Source organism: Chamaea fasciata, unplaced genomic scaffold, assembly GCF_029207755.1.
Source record: "Chamaea fasciata isolate MVZ Bird 193981 ecotype frontalis unplaced genomic scaffold, bChaFas1.0.hap1 SCAF_3, whole genome shotgun sequence".
NCBI lineage: Eukaryota > Metazoa > Chordata > Aves > Passeriformes > Sylviidae > Chamaea > Chamaea fasciata.
The window spans coordinates 50,799,072-50,825,923 of NW_027094088.1; the positions used below are offsets into that span (position 1 = coordinate 50,799,072).

At 35.4% G+C, this 26,852-nt stretch overlaps 1 protein-coding gene across 10 annotated transcripts in view; it reads right to left on the bottom strand.

Annotated features, from left to right (window-relative positions):
* Nucleotides 1-448: 448 nt before the first annotated feature.
* Nucleotides 449-26,852, bottom strand: part of REPS1 (RALBP1 associated Eps domain containing 1) — a 59,042-nt gene continuing 32,638 nt past the window's right edge. For 2 of the 10 annotated variants that reach the window (XM_066178967.1, XM_066178977.1), the window contains exons 8-20: nt 26,213-26,367; nt 21,500-21,639; nt 16,827-16,907; nt 13,732-13,819; nt 12,854-12,955; nt 12,124-12,196; nt 9,731-9,849; nt 8,918-8,982; nt 7,677-7,862; nt 6,393-6,488; nt 5,715-5,863; nt 4,967-5,072; nt 449-3,901 (exon numbers count right to left, since the gene is read on the bottom strand). In XM_066178967.1, the coding sequence (XP_066035064.1) occupies nt 3,833-3,901; nt 4,967-5,072; nt 5,715-5,863; nt 6,393-6,488; nt 7,677-7,862; nt 8,918-8,982; nt 9,731-9,849; nt 12,124-12,196; nt 12,854-12,955; nt 13,732-13,819; nt 16,827-16,907; nt 21,500-21,639; nt 26,213-26,367 (1,429 nt within the window). In that variant the 3' untranslated portion in view covers nt 449-3,832. The remainder of the gene's footprint in view (nt 3,902-4,966; nt 5,073-5,714; nt 5,864-6,392; nt 6,489-7,676; nt 7,863-8,917; nt 8,983-9,730; nt 9,850-12,123; nt 12,197-12,853; nt 12,956-13,731; nt 13,820-16,826; nt 16,908-21,499; nt 21,640-26,212; nt 26,368-26,852) is intronic. The other 8 variants (XM_066178976.1, XM_066178968.1, XM_066178969.1 and 5 more) reach the window with 8 other exon arrangements.

Consider the following 26,852-nt stretch of genomic DNA (forward strand, 5'->3'; position numbering starts at 1 on the left):
TTTTGTTATTAGATAGTAAAGTCCTTGGTTTTCATCTAGATAGCTGTATGATAAATGACTGGTACATCAATATACAGGGCTAGACAAGCACACTGCATAAGCATCCAAATATATTCAAAATACACAAGTTATTTTTCCATCTTCCCCACAGAGTAAGAACTGCATTGTTATTACTCAGTTAGAAGTAATGTGTTTTTGCAACACATTACAATTTCATGAAATTACATTGCACTAGAAACTAAGACTAGAATGAGCTGGGAGTCAGGAGACAATGATTTACTATTTTTTACCGTTTTAGGAAAAAGTGATTAAGGCTCAGACACCCATAAAGTGACATTTAGAGACAAACTGCACAGCTGAAATCAGAAGAGTAATTATCAACTCTGCCCTAAATGTAGAGAAACACAGCACACCCCATCCATAAGGGACAGAGACATGTCACACAAGAAACAATGCTGCAAATTTATTTTCTTTAGTTTTAAGTTTTTATAACCCCAACTTTGTTTATCCCACATAAGACATTTTCAGTAATACGAGATCATCTAGTTCATCACAATTGCAAGGAAAATGAGGTGCATGTGAAGTACAAAAAAAACTGAAAATACTCGCTTACATTGGATAGACTTAGAATACTGCTCAAAACAAAGTGGCTTTTCAGCTTTTTACCTGTGCATTTTGGAATGCAGTCTGAACTTCTCTGCAGTCCCAAGATAGGCAATGAATGGAGAAAAAAGCAACTCCAAAGCAGGTGGAATGAAGAAAGAGGCACATTATTAGGAAACATGAAAGAACCGCAAATCAAACAAGAAGAGACACTTTTCCAGTGACAAAGTCCAGAGAAAAACATTTTTCCACGTGTTTCAGAAAGGTCTGCTGCTGTCCATCCATCCATCCCAGCTGGGTACATGAATCACACTCCATACTATTTAGTAGTCTACATTTATACTTGCAATAGAGAGAGCACCTCTTTTATACTGTACAGAATTCCTTGCCCCAAAGAGCTTACAATCTAAGTTCAAAAAAAAAGGATGCATCAAGTAGCTGGATCAAGATCAAAGAAATGGAGAAGACAGGGAGATAATTTTATAAGGGATTAAAGTTGGGTTACATTACTAAGTGAGGTAACTTCTGAACATCATTGGCAGTGATGTTCTTAAGACATTAAGTAGTTTTTCAGTTAGAAGGTCTTCTGATCATGAAAAACTGGTTTAAAATGTACAGAATGATGCATTTAAAATAATCCACAAAAATTCTTAAAAATACTTGTTGGCAAGACACAAAAAGGTTCAGACTGCCGAAGTTCTTCACTTGAGACGCTAACTTGTCATTTTATTAAGAAGATATGGATGCTAGAGAAATTCATATGTACATGTAACATTTGAATGTAAAAGACTTTTTATATTTAAGCTTAAAATGTTAAATTCTGATTTAAGAATCCTGTTGCTATAAACATAGGCTTAATATTTAAATATTAATATGAAAATAGTGCTATTTTAAAATGTATTTTAAACTTTAAAATAAACTATGGAAAAGATACAGTTGGTTCAAAAGATCAACATTCTTAAACTGCAGTGACTCACTTTCCCCACTTTTTAAAAAAGGGAAAAACTTTCCCACTCTGTTCCTGCTACTTGTCAGCTATGATAGAAGTGATCGGTCCATCAACTTTAAAGTTTTTTACTTTACTTTGGGGGTGGTTATTTGTTTTGCTGGGTTTTTCTTAACATTTCCCTATTCATACATAGTTTTCTGAAGTCAAAGCCTTGCACTTTATTTATAATTTATATGTCACCTTTGTGCCCATTTACCTATCATTTCTTAATCCCTTTACATGCAAATAAAAACTACCATCTTTCATGCAACTATGACATCCTTTCACACCAGAGAATTTTGCTTTGGATTATATACATAAACCATCTGCAGCACTTCCATGACATTTTAAAAAATGTTGAAATAGTTATAGTAGTAAAAATTCACCATAATTATCCAGTCTGTTTATGATAACCAAAAAAAGAAATACTTGTTTTTCACTGTAACAGCATAACCAGTGGTAAATCTGACTTGACCTATCCTTTTGGAAGGGAAGCAGATGTTAAGAGAATTTCATTTATGCACAGAAGTGAGCCAGTGATGTTAAGGACTGCTAACAGAGGATGATTTATCTTTAATTTTTAAAGGAATTTTCAAGGAAATCAAACCAGATATTAAGCCTAAAGAACTATAAATATATTTGACCCAAGTCAATATGAACACTTACTTTTTAGAAATTACATTTGTATTAAATTTTCTTATAGGAGGATACAAAAGGAGTATAGCCACAGATTACCAAGAGAATCACTTCTGATCAACAGCTAAAAATGAGGGAAGAAAATGGCCAAAAGGTTACGATCAATCACTTCTTGTACATGCCACAAAATTACAAAAAATTACCTGCAAACCTGTAATAAAACCCTCCCCCTTATTTGAATGAGTTTCAATTCCCAGGTAAAGATGAATCAACAAAATTAAAATATTGTGCTGTTTTATTGGTGTAAAAATCACACAATTGCTAGTTCTGATTCTGCAGAGATACATCCATGCAGTTAAACATCTATGATCCCACAGCCAGAAGAAGCCATTAAATAGAATATCTGCTGTTAGTCAGCAATTAATGCAAATTTACATATGAGATCAAAATGTGTGTATCGTACAATATACAACAAATCCTAATACAGTACATCAACCTGAAGAGCAAGATACACTCAAGGAACTCTGTTAATAGTGAAGCCTGTCTATATGCCAGAGAAGTAAGGCCTGGAAACAAGATGACAGAAGGTACCCCAGAATTCCTAAGAAGCAAAACTGTTCAAATTTTTTTTGTTGTTGTGTTTTTTTGTTTGTTTGTTTGTTTTTTTTGTTGTTTTTTTTTGCTGGGAAGTAGAAGTTTATAGAGGTATTGACACATTACTTGACAATACGATTTGTTATAGTGAAGACTGGTGGATGTGATCTGCTATTAAAAGGTAACGTGTGAGACATGCAGTTACAGGTGGTGCTTAGATAATGTGCAATTAATGTTTGGGACCTATACCCAACTCTTTTCACGAAAGGGAGAACTAAAGAAGACCTGTTTTATAAACTACCAATTGTGCCATAAATGTTTCTACGCATGCGCTGAATCAGGATCATGAATGGATAAAATGTGAACACCTGGCAATCTGTGGTTACATACTCTATAATGTATGCAACAAAAATCACAAAATCCAATCCAGCTGATGTGGCAAACAGCCCGCAAGAACTTTCCCAACCTGAGTAAGCTGGGGAATTGCAAAGAGGCAGGCTTTCTAGAATTGTGAACAATTCTCCAATTATGAAAGGCAGCTTGGGAAGTAACATTGGCTGATGACAGATTAGTAGTTTGTCTCTTTTCTGGCACAATAAAATAAATGCCATAGTGAATGAAGAGTTTATGTGCTTACAGGTTAAAATCAACTGATTAGCAACCCTCTTCTGCAAAGATGTTTCAACAGGAAAAAAAAAAAAGCACGAAAAAATTCCAGTTGGAAATTTTGGCGACAAACTCTGCAAACTCAAGTCCAACAAAGATCACGGATGCCCACAGAAAAAGATGCGAGAGGCAGTGTCACATTCAAGGAAAAAGTAGTTTTGTTTTTTTTTCTCTCTGTACTGAAATTAAAATACTTAAAATACAAAAGTGGACAAATTGACAAAACAGAACCACAACATTTAATGTAGAATAGAGTGCACTGAGCTAGATGCATGGATATTTAAATAGGCCTTGAAACCAATACCCCTTTCAACATTAGTAAATTCACAGTTAACGGCAGTAGGCTTAGAGGTGAGAGAAGGGTCGAAGTTGTTCCAGTTGGACTTCCAGGGAGATTCTCTCTTCAAGAACATCCTACAAAAAAAAAGATTTTTCTATTGATAGTCCACAGAGAATAAGCACTGAAACTTTCCTCATGCACCAAAATCTCCGTCAGTTTGAGAACTAACTTATAGTCTAGAATCTTGGTAACTCCTTCCAGAAACTGAATAGAAGATTGGCTGGCTGGTAATTACTTATCATTGAAAATCAGTACTTTGCTCCAAGGTGATGCCATTTAGTATTTTTACCTTTCTTTCAAATCACCCAATTCCAAATTTGTAACCAGATGCAAACCCAACTATGATATTTTCAAATGAAGTCAAAAATGCTAAGGGGGTAAGCTCTCACCTGAATTAAGAGTATTGGAAACTCACAATTTTTTCCCCAGTTTTCCTCTTACGTGAATTTCACGCACCTTGACTCTCATAAACAGTAACAAGCGAAATTCAGGCTTGAGTTTTTAAAATAACCTAAATTCCATTGTAGACATTATCTTATTAATTCATGTTTTCATTTAAGATATTTTTAAAAAATTATCTCGATAGTTAAAGTATCTTAGGTAAGAAACATGGCAAGTGAAAGACATTAAGCTGATGCCCACAGATGGCTCCAAAACCATGACAGCTGACCTAGATAAACAAATGACTATTGTTGCACTAATTATTAAACTGCAAGTTTTGTATTTCAGATTATTGTATTTGTTTAAAAATATTTATAATTTATAATTTTAAGACTTTAGGGCTTGTTTTTTCTTTCTAAAGAACACAAACCACTTCAGCTGCTCTTCTCGGTATTGCTTTTAAAGTATGTGACTACCACAACAGGTAACTTAGCATTAATAAAATGAGGTAAAATTTTAGTGAAGCTAAAAGCAAATCAAGACACTGAAAAATATGCATTGTAGCAGCAAAAGTGTGATTTGTAATTTCACAATGCTTGTCACAAATAGGTATTTCTATGATCTACAAAAATAGGTATGTATTTCACATCAATATCCTCTACTACATTTATCGCTGGATTGCAGAAATGCCTGTTACTGTGCATCATGAACATCTTGCTCTCTGAAGCTCTTCTCTTACATTAAGACTAAGGAATTACCTTTAGTTGCTGCTGTAGTTCACTGTTCAATCTGGCCAAAACAGTGTTGGTTTCCTTGTTACGTCTGATTGATGCCTGAATTGCCTTCTTATCCTTCCCCACTGATCTGAGAATATATTAGAAGTACTGTAATAAGTAATTTTGCCACTTAGCTGAACATCTCACTTTTAGTCCTCCTTCTTTAAGTGAGTGGAATCCTCTTTTCAAAATTTTAACTTGTTACACTGTTAAATTTTCCCGCTTCTGTCTGGCTTGATAAACCACGTTTGTTTGCATGGAAACACAGATATATACGTTTCATATATGCACACAGTTGGTTTCAATCAAAGAGCACGCAGCAAATTTCAAAAACTTGTCATTATCAACTTTCTGAAGGTCCAACACAGCAAACCACATTCATTTACCTCAAAGTGACTACTGCAATAGACTATTTTCATGCTAGGACACACAGACTGCACATTTTGGACTGTTTATAGCAACCATTTAAAGTTAAATTCTACATCCTAATATTTCCAACATACTTGCAGAAGCTAGAAAGAGTTCACACTCCAAAATTTACAATCTCTTGAAAGTCTCCCAGTAGCAGAGGCTTTGGGATGACCTTTAAAAACCAAAAAGTTCTTAAATTGTTGAATTAACCTAAATTTAACACACTGAAATTGCTTGCAACTCCTGGAACAGAAAGTGTGTATGCTGTTTAAATGTAAACTTCCCAGTAACAGATGTATTTATATACTTCTTGGGTTACCTAGGAATAGATGGCTGTGAAGCAAGAACAGCAGCTATGACACCTGTTTTCTGTGTATGTTCCTCAGCTTCAGGTCTTAGCTCATCTTCTGATTTTAATCTTCTACGAATAGGCTTCGGTGGTGGAGCAAGTGGGGTAGTGCCTTTACCCTGAAGAGGAAAACACTGGCCATTAATTCTTTGAAACTACATTTTATTTGGATTATAACCTGGCAGCTTGTGTTTCATACTCAGTTACTGAGGCAACTGAATTTACAACACATCAGGTATTTTCTGATGGACCTCTAGCTGCATTCTCATTTGGTCTGGAAAAAACCTGAAGTACTAAATCTTGCCACATGGTCAAAGGCCAGTAAATTGCTACACACAGAGAAAGAACTGTGCAAGCAGAAACACCATGGTACAACTGAGTACTGTAAACACACAGCAGTGCACTTTCCCCTCAGTAATTACATGTGTGTAACCAAATCAAAAGCTACTGTTAATCAAGTTCTGCACTAAACATTTTGACCTGTTTCAGAAATTTGAAAACTTACACATGCCTATTTGAAGCACCTACTGGGCCTAAGAAAACCGGGTTCAAGTGGACAGCTATAAAGCTGCTGTTGCAAATCAAAACAAAGATTTAATTTCATATACATCAGACAACTGCACTTTGTTCCAAAGGTACTTGGCATACCACACTACTGGGCACATTTGCAGGTGCTTTGTCTTCAACTCTTCCATCTGCTTTGGCAACTCTAAGAGAACTTGCAGAATCAGAGGGCTTTTCAACCTAAGGGAATATAAACTGTATTCAGAAATCTACTTCTTCACATATACTTCATTTGGCAACAATTGGAATAAAAACAAATATGCTGTGTTCTGATAAACAAATACAGTTAATACCTAAAATTCCAGTTCAATTCTCATTCAGAAACACAAATCCAATGTCATGAGGCACTGTACAGCACAAAAGAGGCTGTGGCCTGATCACAAACTGCTGTAGCTGTTTCTGCTATTACAGTACCATCATTATCTATTTGTCACTGCCAAAGGTTAATCCCTCCAATGGAACACATTGTGACTGTTCCCCATCCACCTCAATGCAAAATGATCAGCAAGCTTAACTTAAGCAGTTTTCAGTGGCAGCTTAAGCTTCCATAGTTGGTTTTGCAATGAGGTACATGGAGAATGCTCAAATGGGTCTATGTCACTGACCTTCTTGAACAAGTGAAGCAAGACCATGCTGCTAACAGCTGGGAGAGCTTTAAAGCACCACAGGGGCTTTTGCAAGCAAGGATGCAGAAGTGTCGCAGAGAACTTACAATCAGGATAAAAGCTACAAATCATCAAAGAAGAACATAAAGTAGTTTCTGCAATAGCAGCTAGCTATGACATTAATACTAAGGCTTCCAAACTTTCAAATCCTATGTCTGTACTAGGAAACAAGTTTTTGTAAACATCTTTAATGATAGAAGGATGCCAGAGCTCTATTCATTTGTTTGTCCAATGACTTTAATGAAAAGCAAATTAATGGAATTTTAGCAGATGTTTACAATACATTACAGTCATCTCCTTTATTAAGGCATGTCTGTTTCAAGACATGATTTTAAAGTTACCAGCAAGTCATTTGGAAGGCTGGCAAGAATGAGCAGAAGTTGCCTGTGCTAAGGCTCAAATGTACCATCACAATTATGTTTGTGCCCACATATGCTAATAAGCACGAAAATCTTTTAAATTACCAGCAAGAGCTGAGACGAAAGAATTCCTTCTGCCTAGGTGTTTGGTAATTACTAAATGCAGCAGTGTGCAATGTAATTGCTTTCTAGAAATGGATGGAGACATCATAAAAAACCAAAACAGAACAAAAAACCCAACAAACAATACACCACTGACAGAGAACAGCAGAAATAGGTTTTAACAAAGTCTCATAACTGTTGGTAGTATTAAAGCAATTGACAAGATCTTCCTTTCTACTCACCTGCAAGACTTCTGAGTGTGTTTCAATTTCATCTTCTTCCTCTTTGTTTACACCTGAAACAGCAAATGCCTCAAACTGGCTGAAGTCTGCAAAATTTGGCTGTTCTGGTATTTGTTGAGGTGAGGTACTGGTATGAGCTATTAGGCCATCAGCATCCACTGAGCGATGCACATGAGGACCTGTGCCCTGCAATAAAATAACAAAAATATTTACAGACAGAATGTTAAGGATTATTTGCCTTTCTAGTGGACAAAAATTTATGTCCTATCCATAGGACAACATGCATCTCATGCAAAACATGCATGCAAAAATATTTAAGAGAAAGGAAAGGATATTATCCAGGGAATAAGACCAAAGAGGGATATAATGTAGCCCTAGCTAGACTCATTGAACAATAGGTATTTCTGCTGTCACAGAGCCACTTGGGCTCTGGAGGCTTAGTACAGACTTTTAGTCTAGTTTCATAGGGAAACATGCTTATGTAATCACTGTATGGAATATGTCTGTCCTTGTATGCTCTCTTCATCCCTTCAGATAATTTCTGAATCCTTGTAGAGGATTTCTGAATCACTGACTGACTTCAATTTCTGGTAACTCAGATTCTGACAAGTAGCTGCTGGTGAGAAACAACTGAAAAGCAATTTTATTTGTCCCATGTCAGATCTATGCATGTTAAAGGAGCAGTTGAAGGATTCAGCTGGCTGAAACAAAGAAAAAATTTTTTCAAGATGTGCTTTCTACCAAATCAGCTAACTGGTATCACTCAGACTGCAACTGCAAAGATCACCAAGTCTGTGACAAGGGAAGAAGTGGAATCATTTCTTTTGGGGGCAGACATATTATGTTAAGCTCCATCCTGTGCCAGACAAATGGAAGACATCTCTTATTTTGCAAGACTTTAGAAAATGGCTTTTGCAGTCTTTGTAATGGCCTATGCACTATACAGGAATACATAATGATAAGGGTAACTTTTCTCTCTTTCCCACAATTCAGAGCTCCAGAGCCACTCATTCCTCTTCAACATCTTCTTTAATCCTTACCCATGGTTCCACTAGAAGCATTTTTTTATTCAGGAAATGCTAACATTTGGCTATAGTCTAGGTTTTGCCATAATTCATATCCTGGTGCTTTCAAAAATATATCAAGCAATGATACTCAATTTTAGAGATATATTAAAATTCAGTTATATAAAAATAATGCACTGAGTGAGTTAGAATATGATTTTTCAGAAGTGACATCACCTGTGAAGGCTGTGGTCTTGGAGGCACTGCAGGGGGATAGGCAACAACTCCAGCCTGTTGCTGTCCTGTAAAAGATGCACCACATTTGGCCAAGATTGTTACTTTGTACATTAGAGCGCTATCAAAATTTTTTAACTGTCAACATGAAGAAACTGCATTTTGCCACGTATTAACCTGTCATATTTTAGCTTATAATTGTAATGTTACCTCCTTTCAAACTGGCAAACAGACAAAACCAGGACTAATCAAAACATGGATCTTGTACAGACACAGTCCTACTCTTCTGGTTTTAGTATCTTAGCCTTTGAAGGTTTTTTACCCTCATTATAAGCTCTTAGTCTTTTCTCATACGTTGTGATCCTGAATTTAAAAGTACTGACAAGTCAGAAGTCAAATAAAACTCCTTAAGCAGAGCAGTAGAAGTGACCTTTAATTGTTTCCTCTGAAGTCAAATACTAAATATCCATCTTTAACACATGTGATTCCAAAAACCTCCCCTTGAAAATTCACTAGCAGATGCAATTCATTGGATATGGGTATACAACCATAATATTCTTTCCTCTCCCACTTTCATCCAAAAAGCTACAATGCCAGAATTCAGAATTGACTTTTAAATTAGCTACTTAAGTAAAGTTCAATATAACTTTTCATACAAACAATACAGTAAGAGTGACAACATTTGCAACTTTTTTTATTCAGAAGTGGTGCTTTAAAAACCAACACTCTAAAACGCTCCTCAGACACAAAAGCATTGTCTGCTTCGGGAATACATGTGCTGAAAAGTAATACACACTCAGAACACAGCATAACTACCTGGGGTAACTGAAAAGGATCTGTTCATATCTAAAGATGACGACCGAGAATGAGAAGCATGAGGCCTTGGAGGGGGTGGTGGTGGTGCAGTGTTATCTGGAGATGTTCCTGAATGTGACCTGCAAAATACATAAGCTTCTGTACTCATTTTAGGTGGCTACAACAGAACTAAAAATCAAAAGTTCTTCAGAGCATGCAATTAAAAAACCAAGTTTGACAGAGATAAAAACCCTTGACTGCCATTGATTTTCAAGACTGACAAATAAGTTTTAAACTTCCAGTATTCTTTGATTTTACAATTGTTTATATATTTCCGTTTACTTAAATATCCTTTATTCAAATTATTCTTATATTATCACATGTAATATATCTTTGGGAAACCAAAAGCTTGATGCATATCCCAAACAGTGATAGTACAGGAACAGAGAATGCTAAATATGGTAATTCCATCCAGATGGTAGTCACTATAATTTTTAAGATATAGTCAACATCCTAGGTTAAATGGGGCAAGTCCAATTTTGTTAAAGAAGAATATTGGGTTTCTTTTGGACCTGCCTCCATGTATACCGAGTTCAAGAAGTATCTCAGTGTATGAGACAGCAATTTAATTCTCTGCCTGTAATTTTCCAAATCTGTACACTTGGCAGAATCTTCAGAAATGTTGACTCATTCTTAGGTAGGATCACCATCTAGTGGACACCTGTTGCAAATTCATGGAGAACACATGCAGAAAGGACAGAAGGATAAATTACTGCATTGTGCCATTTAAGTGGGATTTGTTGTACATAGAATTTTTGTACAACTTCCTTTTAAAACCAGTTTGCGAAAGCTTCTTAACTAGTCTCATTTGTACAAGACAGATTTACTGAATCACTAACATGAATACAGCTGCTTTTTTATTCAACTCATGATAAAATCTTTTCTATGACTGACCTCTGCAACATTCTTCTATAACTATTGTAAGATGTAAACGAGGAGAGGTAAAGAGTACCCAAGTTTCACACAAAACCTGGAATTCCCAAATGTTTAAGTCCAGACAGAAAACTGAGCTATCACAACAGAAAAGTTTATTTTCTTAATATATTCTCTATGCCAATGCTTCTGTAACACTGTGTAACTCTTCAGCTGATGAAATGAAAATCTAATTATACTGACTCCTTGGGTCATCCTTCTAGCTAGTACAGTAAAAAAACACAAGCAGAACTAAAAATGGGAGAAAGCGGTTTAAGGAGAATTCCCAAGTATCATTATCTGACACAGCCTTGTCAATTTTTGCTTTTTGAAAATACAAAAAAGTAGTCTACCACAGTAGACTAATGGTAGGATTAAGGACAATGTCATCTCTATACAAAACTGCAATTGGTAGAAGAGATGCCAGTGGAAGAAAGTAAAAGAGTAAGTGAGACAACAAATTTCCTGTGTGCATACTGCCACAACTACCAGGTCAGGACAGAAGTTTCCTGTGCCATAATGTGGGAACTCATCAGAAAGCTTCACTCATCTACACAAGTTCAGCAAGAGAACCTAACCCAAAGTCAAAGAGTAGAAGAACATGTTGAAACCATTATGCTGATAGTGCAAAAGCATACATAAAAGCATGTCAGAATCACAGCTTCCATTAAGGAACAACGGAGGAAAGACTCCTTCAAGTTGCTGTACTGACAGGCAAATGGAAATCTTTCTACTTAAGTCACCCTAATTATTTTTGTTTTGGAACTTACCTCTGAAACTGATTGTAAGATGGTTAATGGCGTAGCTGGTTTTAATCCTATTCAGGCAGATTTAATGGGAAGCATTAGCACCAGCTTGTACAGCACATTCTCTTATGTGAAATTATGCAATTGTTGGTTTTGGTTTTGTGCTTTTCTCCAATCCCTTAATTTACGCTGGGCCTATGACTGCCCTTTATTTTATATAAGTCCAGTATTAAAAGAGATTGAGTTACTGCCATGGTATTCCTAATTTGCGCTTAATTCTTCTTTTAGGCTACAGTGTCATAAGGTTCTTCTCCAAAAATGCCTAATGGGTATTTTTAAAAATACAAAAAATTGGTTTCAATTAACAGCATGGTCTCATGTGCTTACATTCCCTTGTGTTTAAGGGGAAAGTATTAAGATTTCCACTGAACACGGAGCTTCACATGGAGCACTTGATTGGCCAATCTCAAACAAATTTTTAGACAACTTTCCTTTCCAAATTTTCCCTTTACACACTAAGGAAAGCAACATACATTGTTAATGCATTAGAAAACAGACTGTTTCCAGATTCCTGAGTATTAAATTAGGAGTCGATTCTGCCACCATTTTATAAGCTAGTTGTCAAATAACCAGGAGCTGAGAACAGGCTTCTTTAAACACCTTTTACTTGTTTTTTCCAGTTGCTACTCTACTGACCGTTGCCGTGTTACAGCATTTCCGATTTGCTCTGGATCTGAAGTGTAAGAGTCCGAACTGCTGTAACCATCTGCTGGGAAAAGAAAGTACGGTTTCATATTTGCTTTGCATCATTAGCATACCCTAACAGACAGAAGTAACAAATAGTTTCAAATATCCAATTTCTTTTGTTAAAAAAAGGGTGAATGTCCTTGTATTGCTTCTCTGTAAAGTATCATCTGGTCAGGATTCAAAATCCTACAGTCTGAATAAACAAAGGATGAAATACAAACCAACTCCACTCACCCAACCCTATCAGTTATTGGTTACTAGTGGCATGTACTGAAGAATAAACAATGACAGTAATGTTATATTTTAAAATACAAAACCTACGTTTTATAAACAGTAATTTTTAAACACTCGACATTCCATCACTTCAACAATCTAGTGCACTAGAGTAAGGGACATCCAAGGAAAAAAAAGCAAGGGGTAGGACATGCCTAATTTTAGAAGTGCTGAAGGATTGTCACCAATCTTAAAAATCAGAAAAACAACTCCAGTGGCATCAGCGGAACTTTCCTAATTACTTCTCCTAATACATACTTTATATCAGAAATGTTTCCGTTCTTAGGTAAGTTTATCTCATTTTAGAGCTGCTACTATCCAGCCAGTTTTAATTCACTGAGGGATGTATCAGATCTACATTTTGTGTAATATAAGAAATGAGACCAGAAAGCACTTTGATACTTACTAACTGTATTTCCAGATGTAAATTTTACAGATGAACTTATTTTATTTTCTTCTGGGAGATCTGATGGTTTCACAAGTAGTGGACTAGTAGGGTTAGCATGATCTAAATGGAAAAACAAATGTAGATAAATGAACTTATTCAAACTAGCCCATATTTCTGGCACCAAACCTTTACATTGGTTTTCTGCCCTTATCTAAGTGCTGCACTCAATATTAAAATTGGTGTATTTTAACTCAGAAATAACTCTATTACAATGTAAAACACCAACTTCTCAGCATTTAGAGCTGTGAATTTTCAGTTATTTACAAGGCCAAAGAAATTTTTTAAAAAACGTGTTGTTGATACTATTTATTCTCCTATGGTGAAGACATGAGTTCCATGACATCAGGAAATACTGTCACACAACTGAAAACTAAGACCTCTCTATTCCTTTAAGAAAATTTATCAAACCACCTTCCTTATTATTGACCAGAGTATCAAAAAAAGGCCTGCCAATATTCTCAAATGCTTTCAAGTTTCAAAATAATAAATGCAGTATTTCTGACCACAGAAGAACAAGCTTTATGAATGCAGGTTATGATCTCCATGTTCAGTTTCCTACAGTATTTAACAAGGAAACCCAGACATTCACCTGTGGGTCCAAATCCAATCTTTATCATGATGCTCCTGAGCTACTCTCCAAGAAACATTCTGCTAGAGATGGTAAAATCCTCACGGTAGCAAATGGCCAATTCAAGCTCTGCACTTAACTGCAATTCTTAACTCAGTAATGATGCTCATCACATTCACCCGTGGTGAAGAAAAAAAGTATGTTCAAGGAAATAAGGCCAACTCTAACTGTACAAAACTTCCCAAATTAGCAAGATAAAATATCCTACCACTTCCAGTTCTTTTAAGCTCCATTTCCTGCATGTGGATTTTGCTCGGAGTCATTCTTATAGGAACTGGGTGCACAATTGCAGTGTCCTGTGGAAGAGATCACAGTTATGTTAATCTAGTTCGAATCACTCTTAAAAGAGTCTCTGATGCCATGCGCAAAGTCAATTCTAAACAAAATTTCACAAATTTAGTTTATTTGCACAGTTCCAGGGCATTGAATATACCCAGAAAACCCAAGTTCTCTTAGCTGTAGTCTCTGTAATGTTAACTTAGCTACTTAAAAAGGCACAAGAATAACACTGGAATATGTTTCTATAGCTAACTGGAAGTAGGACCTGAATTTTTTCCAGCTTTCAACAATTTCTGGCATATGAGACATCTGGTACTTTGAGCACATCTTCAAAAACAAACAAACAAACCAACAACAACAACAAAAAAACCCAACCAACAGCAACAAAACAAACCCCACCTTACAATTTAAACCCTGACTGCTCAGCTTTACTAATAATGGCCTCTCTAAATAGTAGGAGTAATGCTTAATGAAGCATTAATGAATGCTTAATCAAATAGGTACTTTGTAGTAATTTCAGATATTCTCTGGAGTCTTTAAGATAGCAGAAATCTTCTAAACTTCAGTATAATAAGCCCTACGGAATATACCTCTAGCCAGGCATTGGCCTTACACTTGGGCATTAGTCATTCAGACAAGGGGATCCATTTAAAGTACTTTAGAGACAATCCTTTCCATTTGGTTTGGAGACTGACTGCAGAAAGCTTAAAAAAACAATCTCAAAGCCTAAAAGTATGGACATGGCTGTCAGAGGTTTTTTACTGTCATCCATATTCAGAATATACGAATGGGTGGGCCAATGACAGCACAAGAACACCCCCAGATTTTATTATACTCTATCCTAGAAATAACAAGAAGTTTCAAAACCACCTTTGTATCAGAAATTTAATCTGTTCTGACTGCTCAAGTAGATCAATTCCACTAGGTGTAACAGATCTACACCGGTACTTTCTGAAACTGTTTCAATGACTTTCACTATCTTTGAAGCCAGCAAAACCACTTTCTAGTCACAGCTCAAACATCCTACTTGCACAAAAGCTTTTAGGAATAGTAACCACTTTAAAATACACTGCTTTTTCTTCCCTCTGTAATGAGATTATCATGCAAAGATCACTTTTACTGTGGCTGCTTCAGACCTCTGCTGTACTCTAATGTGTGGCTGTACAGAAGTCATGCCTTAAATAGTTAAATGGATTTTATATAATGCATTAATTTACATAATTAACCTAATTTTTCATAAAACATGTTACCAACTTTGACTTACAAAAGGCATATTATGCTCCCACACTAAGGGACAGATGCACTGTTTTACTCTTTCCACTTATATTTTACCTCCAAAGCAGCTGCTTTTCCAACTAAAAAAAACATGGTTTGTGAATTTACTCTTTAGATAGTTATTAACAACTGCTCAAGAAAGCTGATTTTCTTTCCTCTGGGGAACCAGTTGTTCCATAAATCATTCCTATGCATCACTACTGAAACTGCTGAAACAAAGAGTCTGCCTTCAGCTAACCGACAATTTCTCATCATTTGTTCTTACTTTAACATGGAAAACAAAGACTCTAACCCCGAAGTCTGTTACCTCAGCAAGTATCAAAGATGCTCACCATTCTTTTCTAAACTATAAGCATTTCAAGAAAGGACTCAAGAATGTGATCAGCCATAAAAAATATTTTGCATTCCCAGTGAATTTCCCTTATATAAACATATACTCTATATAAGAATTTTTCATATACCATCATTGCTCTACTTTTTAGATTATCAACATGAAAAAATTCAAATCTCAGATTTCTGTCATCTGCTAATTATGTGTGAAAATAAATTACTGTCTTATTGCAGAAACAAGACAGTGATAGCTCTTTACTGTCAAGCAATTATACACAGCAAGTAACAACTACAAACTAATTTACATCATGTTTACCTCATTAAAACATAAAAATACAGTATATTTAAAACAAAAACAATCTCAGATGAAAGCAGGCTGGTTTTTGCTTTAAGTAGGACATTTTCACTTGTTTTGAATATTTATTAAAGGTTGATTCTGAGCATGGGGAACACTGCAGTTTGAATTTTAGCTTTCAGTATCTAGAAATGCTATTTCTAGATGAGCAACAGTGTTACATTTGAGACTGGAGTGCTAATATATTGAAAATCTATGCATATTTATGTATTATATCTTCTCAGAAGAAAGGTTTAATACTAAAAGCAGCTGAATGTGTATTATGTGCACCTATTATATTTTGTTACACAATCAAATGGACACCAACACTGTAATTAATTAAATTAAAATGGACACATGGTGCTAGTTAAGTCTGTAAAACAAAGCAGGATGAAAGCAGCAGCTAAATACTGCATTTCTAATTCAATTCAGAACTGCTTTGATGTCACATGCTGTAAAGCTTAAAACCAGCAGAACTTGAAAGACTGTAGTGTATTTCTGGCTCCCAAACTTGGCGAGATATTTAACTACATAATCTTTCAGAGCACTCCTCACTGAGTAAAGCCTTAGAACACCACAGGTTTAGCTGGAGAGATGCTAAATGCCTTATTAATAAGTAACTTGGGAAAAAAATTTGGAATATGAAATACCACACCCATTAGCGCCCAGCAGCTTTTTTTATAGGAGTTGGCACAGGTTTTGTGCAAATCAGGTTCTGCAACTCAAAAAAAGCAAAGCAACACCGAAGACAAAATCTACAACAGAATGTGTTTTTCATAGGGAGTGGCCCTTGCATCAACTTACATTTTTACAAAAAAAATAATGTTTAAATTCTTTGTGTATGACAGATTTTGACAGAAGCGCTGTACAGGGTCAAAATCAACAGGAGAAAGCATTCTTTGCAATCAGAGATTAAACATGAGCAGTACTAGAAAACTTGTATTCCGAAAATAAGCCAACAAGCTATTTGCCACCATTCCCCAAAAAGCAGTCCATGGAATCATGCATAACAGCTAAATACAATGAATGGAAATTCAGTGTTAATAAAATTAATTTCAAACAAGCAAGCTAAGTGATTGACTTACAGGATCAGCTGGTGCAATGTTAGAATCAAATTGGGTCAGAGTTTGTGAGCTTGAAGAGCGTTCGCTAAATGTCTCCCACTGCTGAACAGACAGAGGAGAGAAGTCAGCATGATGAGGAAGATGGGAGTAAAAGATCACTGAGGAGATTTAGCATAGTAGTTCAGAGGTTGCACTGGAAAGAATTTTATTTGCACAGGAGAGTACTTCACTTGGGAAGCACACTAATATATATTAAGTATTTCTATTTCAGTCTGAGATTGTTGTGGAACGAAGTTTGTTATCTGTCAATATTAACCTTTATATCCACATTTTATAATGAAGATACAAACGCACAGGCAACCCAGCAGTACCTTCAGAGTTCATGCTTGCCAATGAACATCATATAAGTAAAAGAACAGGTTAAGCCATTCATATAATTTGAAGATAAAAATCAGATACGCATTGTGTGCATTTGTAGTCATAAAATCCACAGAAAGGTTCCTCAGCTTTGTAGCTGCCAAGTTGCAAACCTATTTAGTAAATCCTCGTTTTCTTACAAAATCCCAGACAAATGAACTGAGCAGAGTACTCCAATTACAACACTTTAGCTTGCCAGTGCAACCCCTGAGAAGTGATTCTACGCTGTAAAAGAGCATTTTCACAAGACTAAATCACTGATAAGGCAAAGAATTCAATTCAAACATACTGTTGATTGCTAAGAGCAAATAAGTCAATTCTGAACAATTTTATAAGATATGGGCATGCTGTATCAATACATGGCTGTCAAGAATCCTCATGAAAACTGAGTCAAGTTACAGCCACAACTGGATCAACAAAACATCGAAGTACATAAAATTGGTTTGTGATCTGAAAACCAGATTAAAAAAACCACAACAAGAATGCAAAACTTGTTGTATTTTGGTAAAATAACAAGTAAATATTAAGCAAGTTTCAAACACTACAAATACAACTTTCAAAAATTAAAAATACAAAATTTTTAGTGCTCAGAAAATTTGATAAAAATTATGTTTGTTATAGTTGTGGAAACAATTTGGGTGTTGGACTCTACAACCCTTGTGGGTCCCTCCAACTCAGAATACTCTGTGTGTGATATTGTTCTTACGTCTATAGGTAAATCAATCTAAATGATCTCAGAAGAGGTGTTAAGTCAACCTATTCTCGAGTTCTCCTCTACACCAACCTATATTCAGCCTGTATGTGAACCAAGTCTAAAACAGTTATTTCAGAAATAACTGAAGGAAATTCCTAAATAACTGTTTACCATCAGATGAAATGTAATTCAGAAAAATATTAACTAAATTTGTAATTGTCATGTGTGGTAAAACTTCTTGTAGAGAAAGAGTCTTATCTTCTCATTTCAAACTTTAAATAAAGGCAAACATTATGGAATTCTATTCCTATGGGGGTGGGTATTCTTTCTGGTTGTTTTTTGTTGTGGTTCTCTGTTGGTTTGAGGAGTTTGTTTGTTTAAATGTGTTTTTAACACAGAAAACTACCCTCTTCACGGACAGAATCTAACAAAACCTTTTCAGTAAGGATTCCCAACTTCTCTGTCCCTGTTTAATACTCGCATTAAACAGTTCACCTCTGTGTCACTCCACCCCTTCATGAAGAGGCAGCATTGTCTGGAGCTATACTAACTTGTTAGTGAGCTACTTTTTACTAAGTCAGAAATTTAGCTGCCAAGTTCTGCCAGCCTTTCTCCTGATTTGGCCTCTTGCATTTGCACAGCTCCTCATTTTCATGAAACCTATTACTATTTATTTAATGTCTACCACTACCCTTTTAAACTTGATTTGGCCAGTGGCTTCCCAGTTACAAGTGAGACTGGCAAACAGACCATTTGATTACAGAAATATTCTTAATTTTTTAAAAAATCCCATAGGGCACACAGCACTTACGTTATAGTTAAGATAAATGGTAAAATATTATTTGTTACAGATGGATGTTTAATCTACCTTACTGCCCTGCTCTGAAGCCAAACTGCAGGTACACCTTTATTACTTGTCCTTGGGCTCCCTAGCTAGACACTAGCTAGACAAAGACAGATAAATCACACCACCTCCTGACTGCTCTAGGAAATATGCTGTTGTGCTCCATCCAGAAATTCCCCAGTTAACAGAAAGCTTAACATACTAAGAATCTACTGGACTGCATCTCAAACTCCGCAAAATTTCAAAGCATTGACAGGGTAAAACTCATGCTAGCTAAAGCTGAAGTGTTTGGCTTGTAGAATTGCAAAAATGTTTTAAAATTACTTTCAAAAGGTTAATTACTAGAAACCAAAACTCACAGCAACCTGAACCATTATGAACAGAACACCAAGACATTTGGAACAAGGTGTAACAGTTGTGAACTTAAAAGCAAATCTCCATACCTGTGTTAAAGCAAGTATGATAACTGCACGACACTGGAGAGTTTTCAACATAAAATTTGTAGTAGGCTTTTCTATTATTTTAAACTTTGAAAACTAAGTGCTCAGCCTTAAGACTTGTATGGAAAAGACATCTAAGTGAGAAAGAAGTGATGAGTGAAGAGATGAGAATGTGAAGCATGTAGGATATCCAAAGTTAGGCAGATTTTCATGGTGCTCTTTATTCTGAAGTTTTAAACTGATGCTTTGCTGTATACTTGGGAGCCTCCAGTAATTGGGCCTGGCATTCTATAAATCAACTATGAGCTATAAAGAACCGAGTAACCAACAGCTTTGAGACTACCATGATGAGACTGCCTGGAATGCCAGATAATACAAAGATGCAGAGTTTTTACAAGCAATTCATTTTTCGATGACACTTATAAGAAGCAGAAAGAGGAAACAATTAGACTGGTGCCTGCAGCAATACCAGAAATTTTTTCATGGAATTAAAACCTTGAGGACTTTGGCCTGACTCATGCTGAAAAGAAAATGCTGAGAAGAAAGAAACATGCACAGCAACACATCTGAAAACTCAGAAATTCCTTTGTGTTAGAACAAAAAACTAAACATTTAGTTCAACTCTTTTTTAGTATAGTTAGTACCCAGTAGCATAGCTACTGTGAGAACTTTTAAAAACCTTGTAAGTTTTAGTAGATTTAAAAAAAAAAAAAGCCACCTTATCTTATGTGAATGGATAGTCAGTTTCCTAAGTCAGGATTCTGGCTGATAGAATTATAATTCATTTTGTTCCACTAGTGGAATTACCCCATTCAATTGGTTTGAGTTGTATTAGACACTGAAGGAATCGTTCAATTACGATGCAGGTTAACAAATGATTAGCTTATTAAATCTTTATTGAAAACACAAGGGAACGTGTCTGCAAATTTTAATACAGATGCAGACATTTACAGCTTTTTAGCAACAACTGAATGAATATCTGCTCCACCTCCGTCTTACAACATAGCTTTCTACTAGCAATCTGAGTCACTCTGCCAAATAGAACAACTAAGAATCACTAAATAATTTCTAACATTTTTTTAATTTGGTAAGAATGTGACTATGAGGCTAGCATTTGCCCTTACAATGAACAGCAGACTTTAAAAAAAGTCCTTTTCTCCTGAGAAATGAAAGGTTGCTCCTAACTTTAATCCTAAAAATGTGCTTATTTTCTGCTTCATGCTGACTTTCCTTTGGTTTGTCCAAATCTTTTACTATAAATTTTCTATACACTTGAAGTCTAACAAAGAATGAAAAAGAACCACAAAAAGCTCTTTTAATATAAGGCAATACACAGCTACTGACAGAACTATCTTACATGTTAAAACAAGTTTTCAATTGTTATTGAGTCCCAGGTAATCAAAAATAGTTTTCCAAAAATAATTTCATTATTTTTACCCTTTTTTCACCCTCTCATAATGAAAAGTATCTTTGTATACTTCCTGGCTGTAGTCAGGAATTCATTTGGGAATCTGAAAACATTGGTTTGTTCTAAGTCAGAGGCAAAAATGTTAAAACAGAGCAACAAGAAAAAGCTAGGAATCAATCCCTTACAGGCCTTTTAAGCAAGGGACATTAGTGGGGAAAAATAATATAAAAAATACTGCTTGCCAACTTCACTTTCAAATTATGAAAAAATACAGCTCCACTGCAGAAGACTGCTTATGTAGCAAATATACATCCTTAAGAACGATGAGGCAGAAGTACAAAACAGTAAAAATTCAAGATTTAAATAAATTTAGCCAATGTCTGGCTTCAGATTCAATTCTGAATCTCTGCTTCTGAAACAGGGTCATGACTTCTCTATGTTATTGGTGATACTTCAGGATAAAATCACCTCCATAAGTAAGTCTCAATGTCCAGATCTGTCAGAAAATTATTCTGTAGTTTAGCAAAAGTGTTTTCTAAAAAAGTTCTTCAGAAATAACAAAAAAACTCCAACCAAAAACATTCCCTAAAGGAAAAAAATCAGGAATTAATTCAACTTTTCCAAAACACGCTACAAGATAAATTTTGTGATTAATATAAAGCTTAATCACCATTAATGGCAAAATTTTAAATAATATCTCACAATGAGATAGAAAAATCAGAATGAAAACTTTTTTTTTCTTTGCATTTTAACACAGAATCTTCTTGTGTCTATTGTCCTGCTAACTACTTCATGATTTGTGATCAGCAATTCACTTATGACAAATTATGGATGCATACACAATGTACTTATTGACTGGCAGTGAAATAAGTCTTAGATAAAAGTGCTAACCTCACTGCTCTGATTCAATTCTGGCCAGGTCTGGTTTAGGGATGGCATTGATGGAGACTTGCTTGGAGGCGCTTCTGCTGGAGAGCTGGAGTAACCTACCTCACCAGTCTGTTCCCCAACTTCTGAAATGACAGGAATCACTATGAACAAAAATCATACATTGCATTCAGTTCATTTTTAGAAGAGTAGCTTACATCTCATGGAAAGTACAAAGTACCCTTTCTTTTCATATTTTTCAAGTAAATACTTAGCAGCAGACAAAAACCCCAAAAAACCCAAGAATTCTCGTTAAATTAAATACACGGTTTATCATGTACTACTCTTATTTAAATGATGCTTCTGAAAATCAGACTTTGAAGATTACTCTGTACCATGCTATCCTCCCAGTACTTAGCCTTTAAGTAGCTTTTCCAGACTTTGATTACGTATAGAATTAAACAGTTTTTCTTACAGTATAAGAAAACTTCCATGCTAGCATTTATTACATCATATCCTGCACCGAGCATTTCATCTTACAGATTAAAATACTTCCTTGTATGAAAGGTCAGAGCAAAACCAGTATCTCAATGCAAAACCAAGAAAATATGACAACAGATTAAAAAAACCACTCCTGTAGATTAGTCCCAAAAATATTAGTTTCAAGCCTTCTTGCTAAACCAGTGGTGTTTCCACTCACATTTTGCAAATTGAGTAAGTCTAGTAGCTGTCAAATTGCAACTGTCCTTTGGCATTGTTTAGTTTTCTTCTGAAGTAAATCTGAACAGCAGATCAAACATTCTGTCTAACAGAGTAAAATCCTGCTTACAATGTCTCCTACTCTAGATATCACAACACAAGCTAAAGCTAGGCATTAAGAGCCTCAAAAAACCTTAAAGTTCAGATCACAACTGTACAGCATGTAAGTAACAGGAACAATTGAAAAAAATCCTGAAAAGTAACCAGACAGAGTAACACGAGGTCAGCAGTCCACAGAATTAAAAATCTAAACAAGACAAAATACTAAACAAAACCCTCCCCAAAACAACAACAACAAAGATTTAATTAAATTACCATTAAAAAGGACTGCTCATGGGTATGTGATTGAAGGTGACTGCCACAAGAGTATGTAGTACCAAAATTTGTTTGAAATTTATAAAATTAACTTGTTTGATGAAGAGCTGAACTCTGCAGCCTTGTCTTCTGCTAAGACAAGTCATATTCTGCCTGCTAATTTTTATTCAGAAGAAGCTAATAAAAAATCCAATGTCAAACTGTGAAAACACTTGAATAGTCAGTGGTGATCACCTGTACCTCTGAAAAGTAATACCCCATTACTGTCTCCAAAGAGCTGCCAGGGACAGCAAAAGGCGCAGCCAAACCACTGAAGTCCAAAGAGAAATTAATTGTGACACCTTGAGGTCAGGGGCAACTGAGGCGTTACTAATATGAAAAAAACCACACACAGAAGCCAGTAACTCATCAGAGTTTCAAAGGTCATGTAAACTTCCTTTAAAGAGCCACATATGAGGCTGTTTCCATGTTTCCAAAATTACACCCAGCACCTAACATCTTGTTTTCCTTTAGGGAAAGCAATAAAAATAGGTTACATTGAGGTGTCAATGTCACCAAGTAGTCAAGTTGACATGCATGTGTTTACACATTGTAAACAAAATAATATACTAAGTCCAAAATATGCCAGTGGCAATATTTTGGAAACACATAGTGGATGTTAACTGCTCTAAAGTGTAATAAGAATAAAAAATTCCTATTAAGTTAAAAAAGTCAAAATTCTCATTTCACTGATGGTATTCTACGTAACTGAACTAACTTCCAGTGTTAAACACAAAGTCAAAAGACAAGGCTGAAAATGATTATGTAATAATGAAAATTATTACATAGCTACCTGTAATTCAAAGAATTCTGCAAATACCTACACAAAACATACATATGACATACTATGGAAAATTTTAAGGGTTAAAGTAATTGTGTAAGACATAAGGCATGCCAGATTTTTTTTTCTTACAAAGAAATGGCATTGTGGCACCAACCCCAACAAAAATTCACAGAAAAGCAAAACTTGCTTTTCAACTTTTGTAAAGGTTGCTAGCTTTTACTAAGTGAGATAAAATTGAGTTTGAAGGAATTACAATTCTGTAGAGATGTACTGCTGCACTAGAAAAAGGACCAGCTACACAAATGTTCAATTATATGGTAAGTCTGTGCCACGTGAGAGAAATACGTATCTCTGGTTATGAAACCAGATGTAAAGCAAGACCATTTCTCAAACAGGTTTGGAGCACCTGCAGCTGGTCACATACTGGATTCACAGGGGCTGATGAGGGAGAGGCTGACAGAGAAGATCATAGGACTTCTTCCATTCCTGTCTGAACACAGCCAGAGGGTGCAAGAAGCCCTCTGTTACTCCTCCTTCAGCTGGCCACTAGTTCAGAAGTCAAAATGGAAAAAAGCAGCACTTTTCAAGTGCAGAGGAGAAGTGCAGAAGGTTATTGGGAAACTTTTAAACAAAAGAACAGGATTAATAATAGCACCGTTAATACTTCTGAAAAAAAGTTTGCCATCTTGCACGTTGGTTTAAAAGACATTCAAGCTATTCATCTTCAACAGTTTGTACATTATTCATACTGAGGCATGTCAGCAGAAGATCATCAACCATTTCCTTCTTTGAGAAAGTTTACTCATGCAAAAAGTGCACTCAAAAAAACACTCTAGTGTGATACTATATAGTTTCTAGTTCTAAGACAATTTTGGAAGAAAGCTTTACTGAAATACAACGTTTTAAATTTATTACCAAAGTTTAACTGGTTCATCTTTCTAGGCTGATTTACAGTTCTTGAGATGAACTCCTGTAATTCATCAAGTCCAGTAGACAAACCTTTGACTAACTTTTAAATTAATAAATGTATGCTGGAGATTTGGACTGTTGTACCTAAACATAAAACTATAGCTACACCAGTAACTTCATCCAAAGTATTTTATTCAACATAAAAGTTTTGGCAATAAATCATGTTATGTGCTAAATAAGATTAGCTATTTCCAATGCTGCTGACCCAAATAAATAAATAAAAATAAATAAATAAATAAAGCCAATGGGATAAAACCCCACAAGTTTGCAAGAACTTTAATATTTCACTGTAGCACTAAAAACCTGCAGAATAAAGTATCAAACAGATTTTTCAATTTTTTAAGCACAGCTTACATAGCAAGGCAACATTTTAACATTCACTAAAACAGAGTAACTTCCCTTTAATATCAGAGGGAAAAACTTTTAAAAGCAGCTTCCTCTTAGTAGCTCACAAAAATAAGTCAGAAGTTTTATATTAACAAAGTTGCCTGTAAAATGAGAACAATAAACATACACACAACACTTTATGGTTTAGTGTCTGATGCATAAAGTTTCCAAAATTTTAGCTGGAATCTACTACCAATGACAGCAACAGAAGACCAAGACAAATATAGTTGTTGGGTGTTGTGTTTTTGGGGGCTTTTTGGTGGATTTTTTTTTAATAACAACAGTTTATACAAATAAATGTTATTTCACTTCCTACCAAGATTTTTGCTTGATCACCACTTTAACACAAAAATGGGGAGAATGGGAAAGTTTTAGACGTCTGCTGGGTATTAGCCCAATTAACTGCAGCTATTTCTTGTGAGTGTCTTCATCGTAGCAAAATGCTTACTCATACTGAAAACACTTCAGCAGCAGCTCTTTGAAGAGCCAACCTACTCCCACAGAAAATGGATTCATTATTAAAGCAGAGATAGTAAGAAACACAGCATCTAGTTTAAGAACTCATCAATAATTTTGAGATTAAAGTCTTCATACTGTGTTTGTAGGTTGACAGAGAGTCCCCTTGAAGCATCCAGTGAAAATAAATAAAATTCTAGCAATTCATAGTACGTGTGCACTCAGAATATAACCTGACTTTCCAAGCAAAGACTGGTTGTTTAAAAGTAATCTAAAGCAGCTTTAAAATGCTCAGTTTCCTTTATCTATTTTAAAATAGAAAAAATAAGATGGCTACAGACATCCTGTTTTTAAACATCACTTTAACATGGAACAGTAGTTTGTTTTTCAGTTATGGAACTGAGTTTTTGGCACATATTAGCAAGCAGAACTTTTACATTCGGTAGTTTTTCTGTGAGTACCAAAAGGTAAAGGGCAATGCACAGAACAACTAGGTGCCAACACAGTGAAGGATAAATCTGCCTTCAAGTCAAGAGGTGAATTTCAAAAAAAGTCTGTGGTACTGATCCTGCATTTGTAAGCACCTATCCAGCCCTTAGCATTGAATCTGGGAATATTTTTCAAGCACCTTTGATACTTAGAAATTCATGCCATATTTTCACAAATGAAGGTGAACAGAAAGCATACTTATTTGAAAGCAAGTCTAAAGTATAGGTGGATTGGGAAATTGAAATACAGTAACTGGTCACGAATAAAATTCACACAGTGACAATTTTGTTTTCCTTACGCTTTAAAGCACAAGGGCATTATTTCCAAATGTAACAGTGTTTGGATACTGCTCCTAAATAACTGCCTTGTACAGAAATATGTACATGCTGAAATTAGCTTTAAGCAATAAGACTTCTAAAAATTGGACAATGGTTTGGTTCATATTGACAAATGCTTTCTGCTCATACAAACGAGTATGTGCTGTAACAATTAGACCGTAATTTTAAAATACTGACATTTGTGCTGAACTCATATCTTACCGGTTGAGTCTTCCAAATCAATCAGTTTGGGCATTAAACTTTCAGGTAACTTTTCTGGCAAATCATACCCATTCTTCCTAGCAACTACCAGATGAAATGCAGCACAGAACTCGTCCAATGTCAGTGCACCATCTTTATCAAAATCTGACAGTTCCCTAAGAAGGAAAACTTAGCATAAATAAAATTTCTAAAGGTTATTTTACTTCCAAAAGACAGGCTTCCATTTTGCTAGTTGGATGAGCAAAGTTTATAGTTCACTTTATGCTACTAAACACTTCACATGAGCGCTACATGCTTTGCTCTTCAAGATGATGAACCGTCATTAGTAACAGCTTACAGATCATTTAAAGTCACTTTTATCTCTCCCAGGTTTTAATGCATTTAGGACAGCACTATTGGCCTCAGATTTTTGGCAAAGTATATATATATTTCTACTGAAATTACAATGCTGAGGCAACATCATTTATTTCAAATGGGAACATACCTGACATAGAAATCATTACACTGAAAGATAGCACCTGCCAAGGTAAGCCATGCATGATAGCATGCAATGATGCAGTACAAATTCCAGAATACAATGAAAGAGAAGATTTGCACAAACTCAAAGCTGAATTTGTCATCATGTACCACAAACTGTATT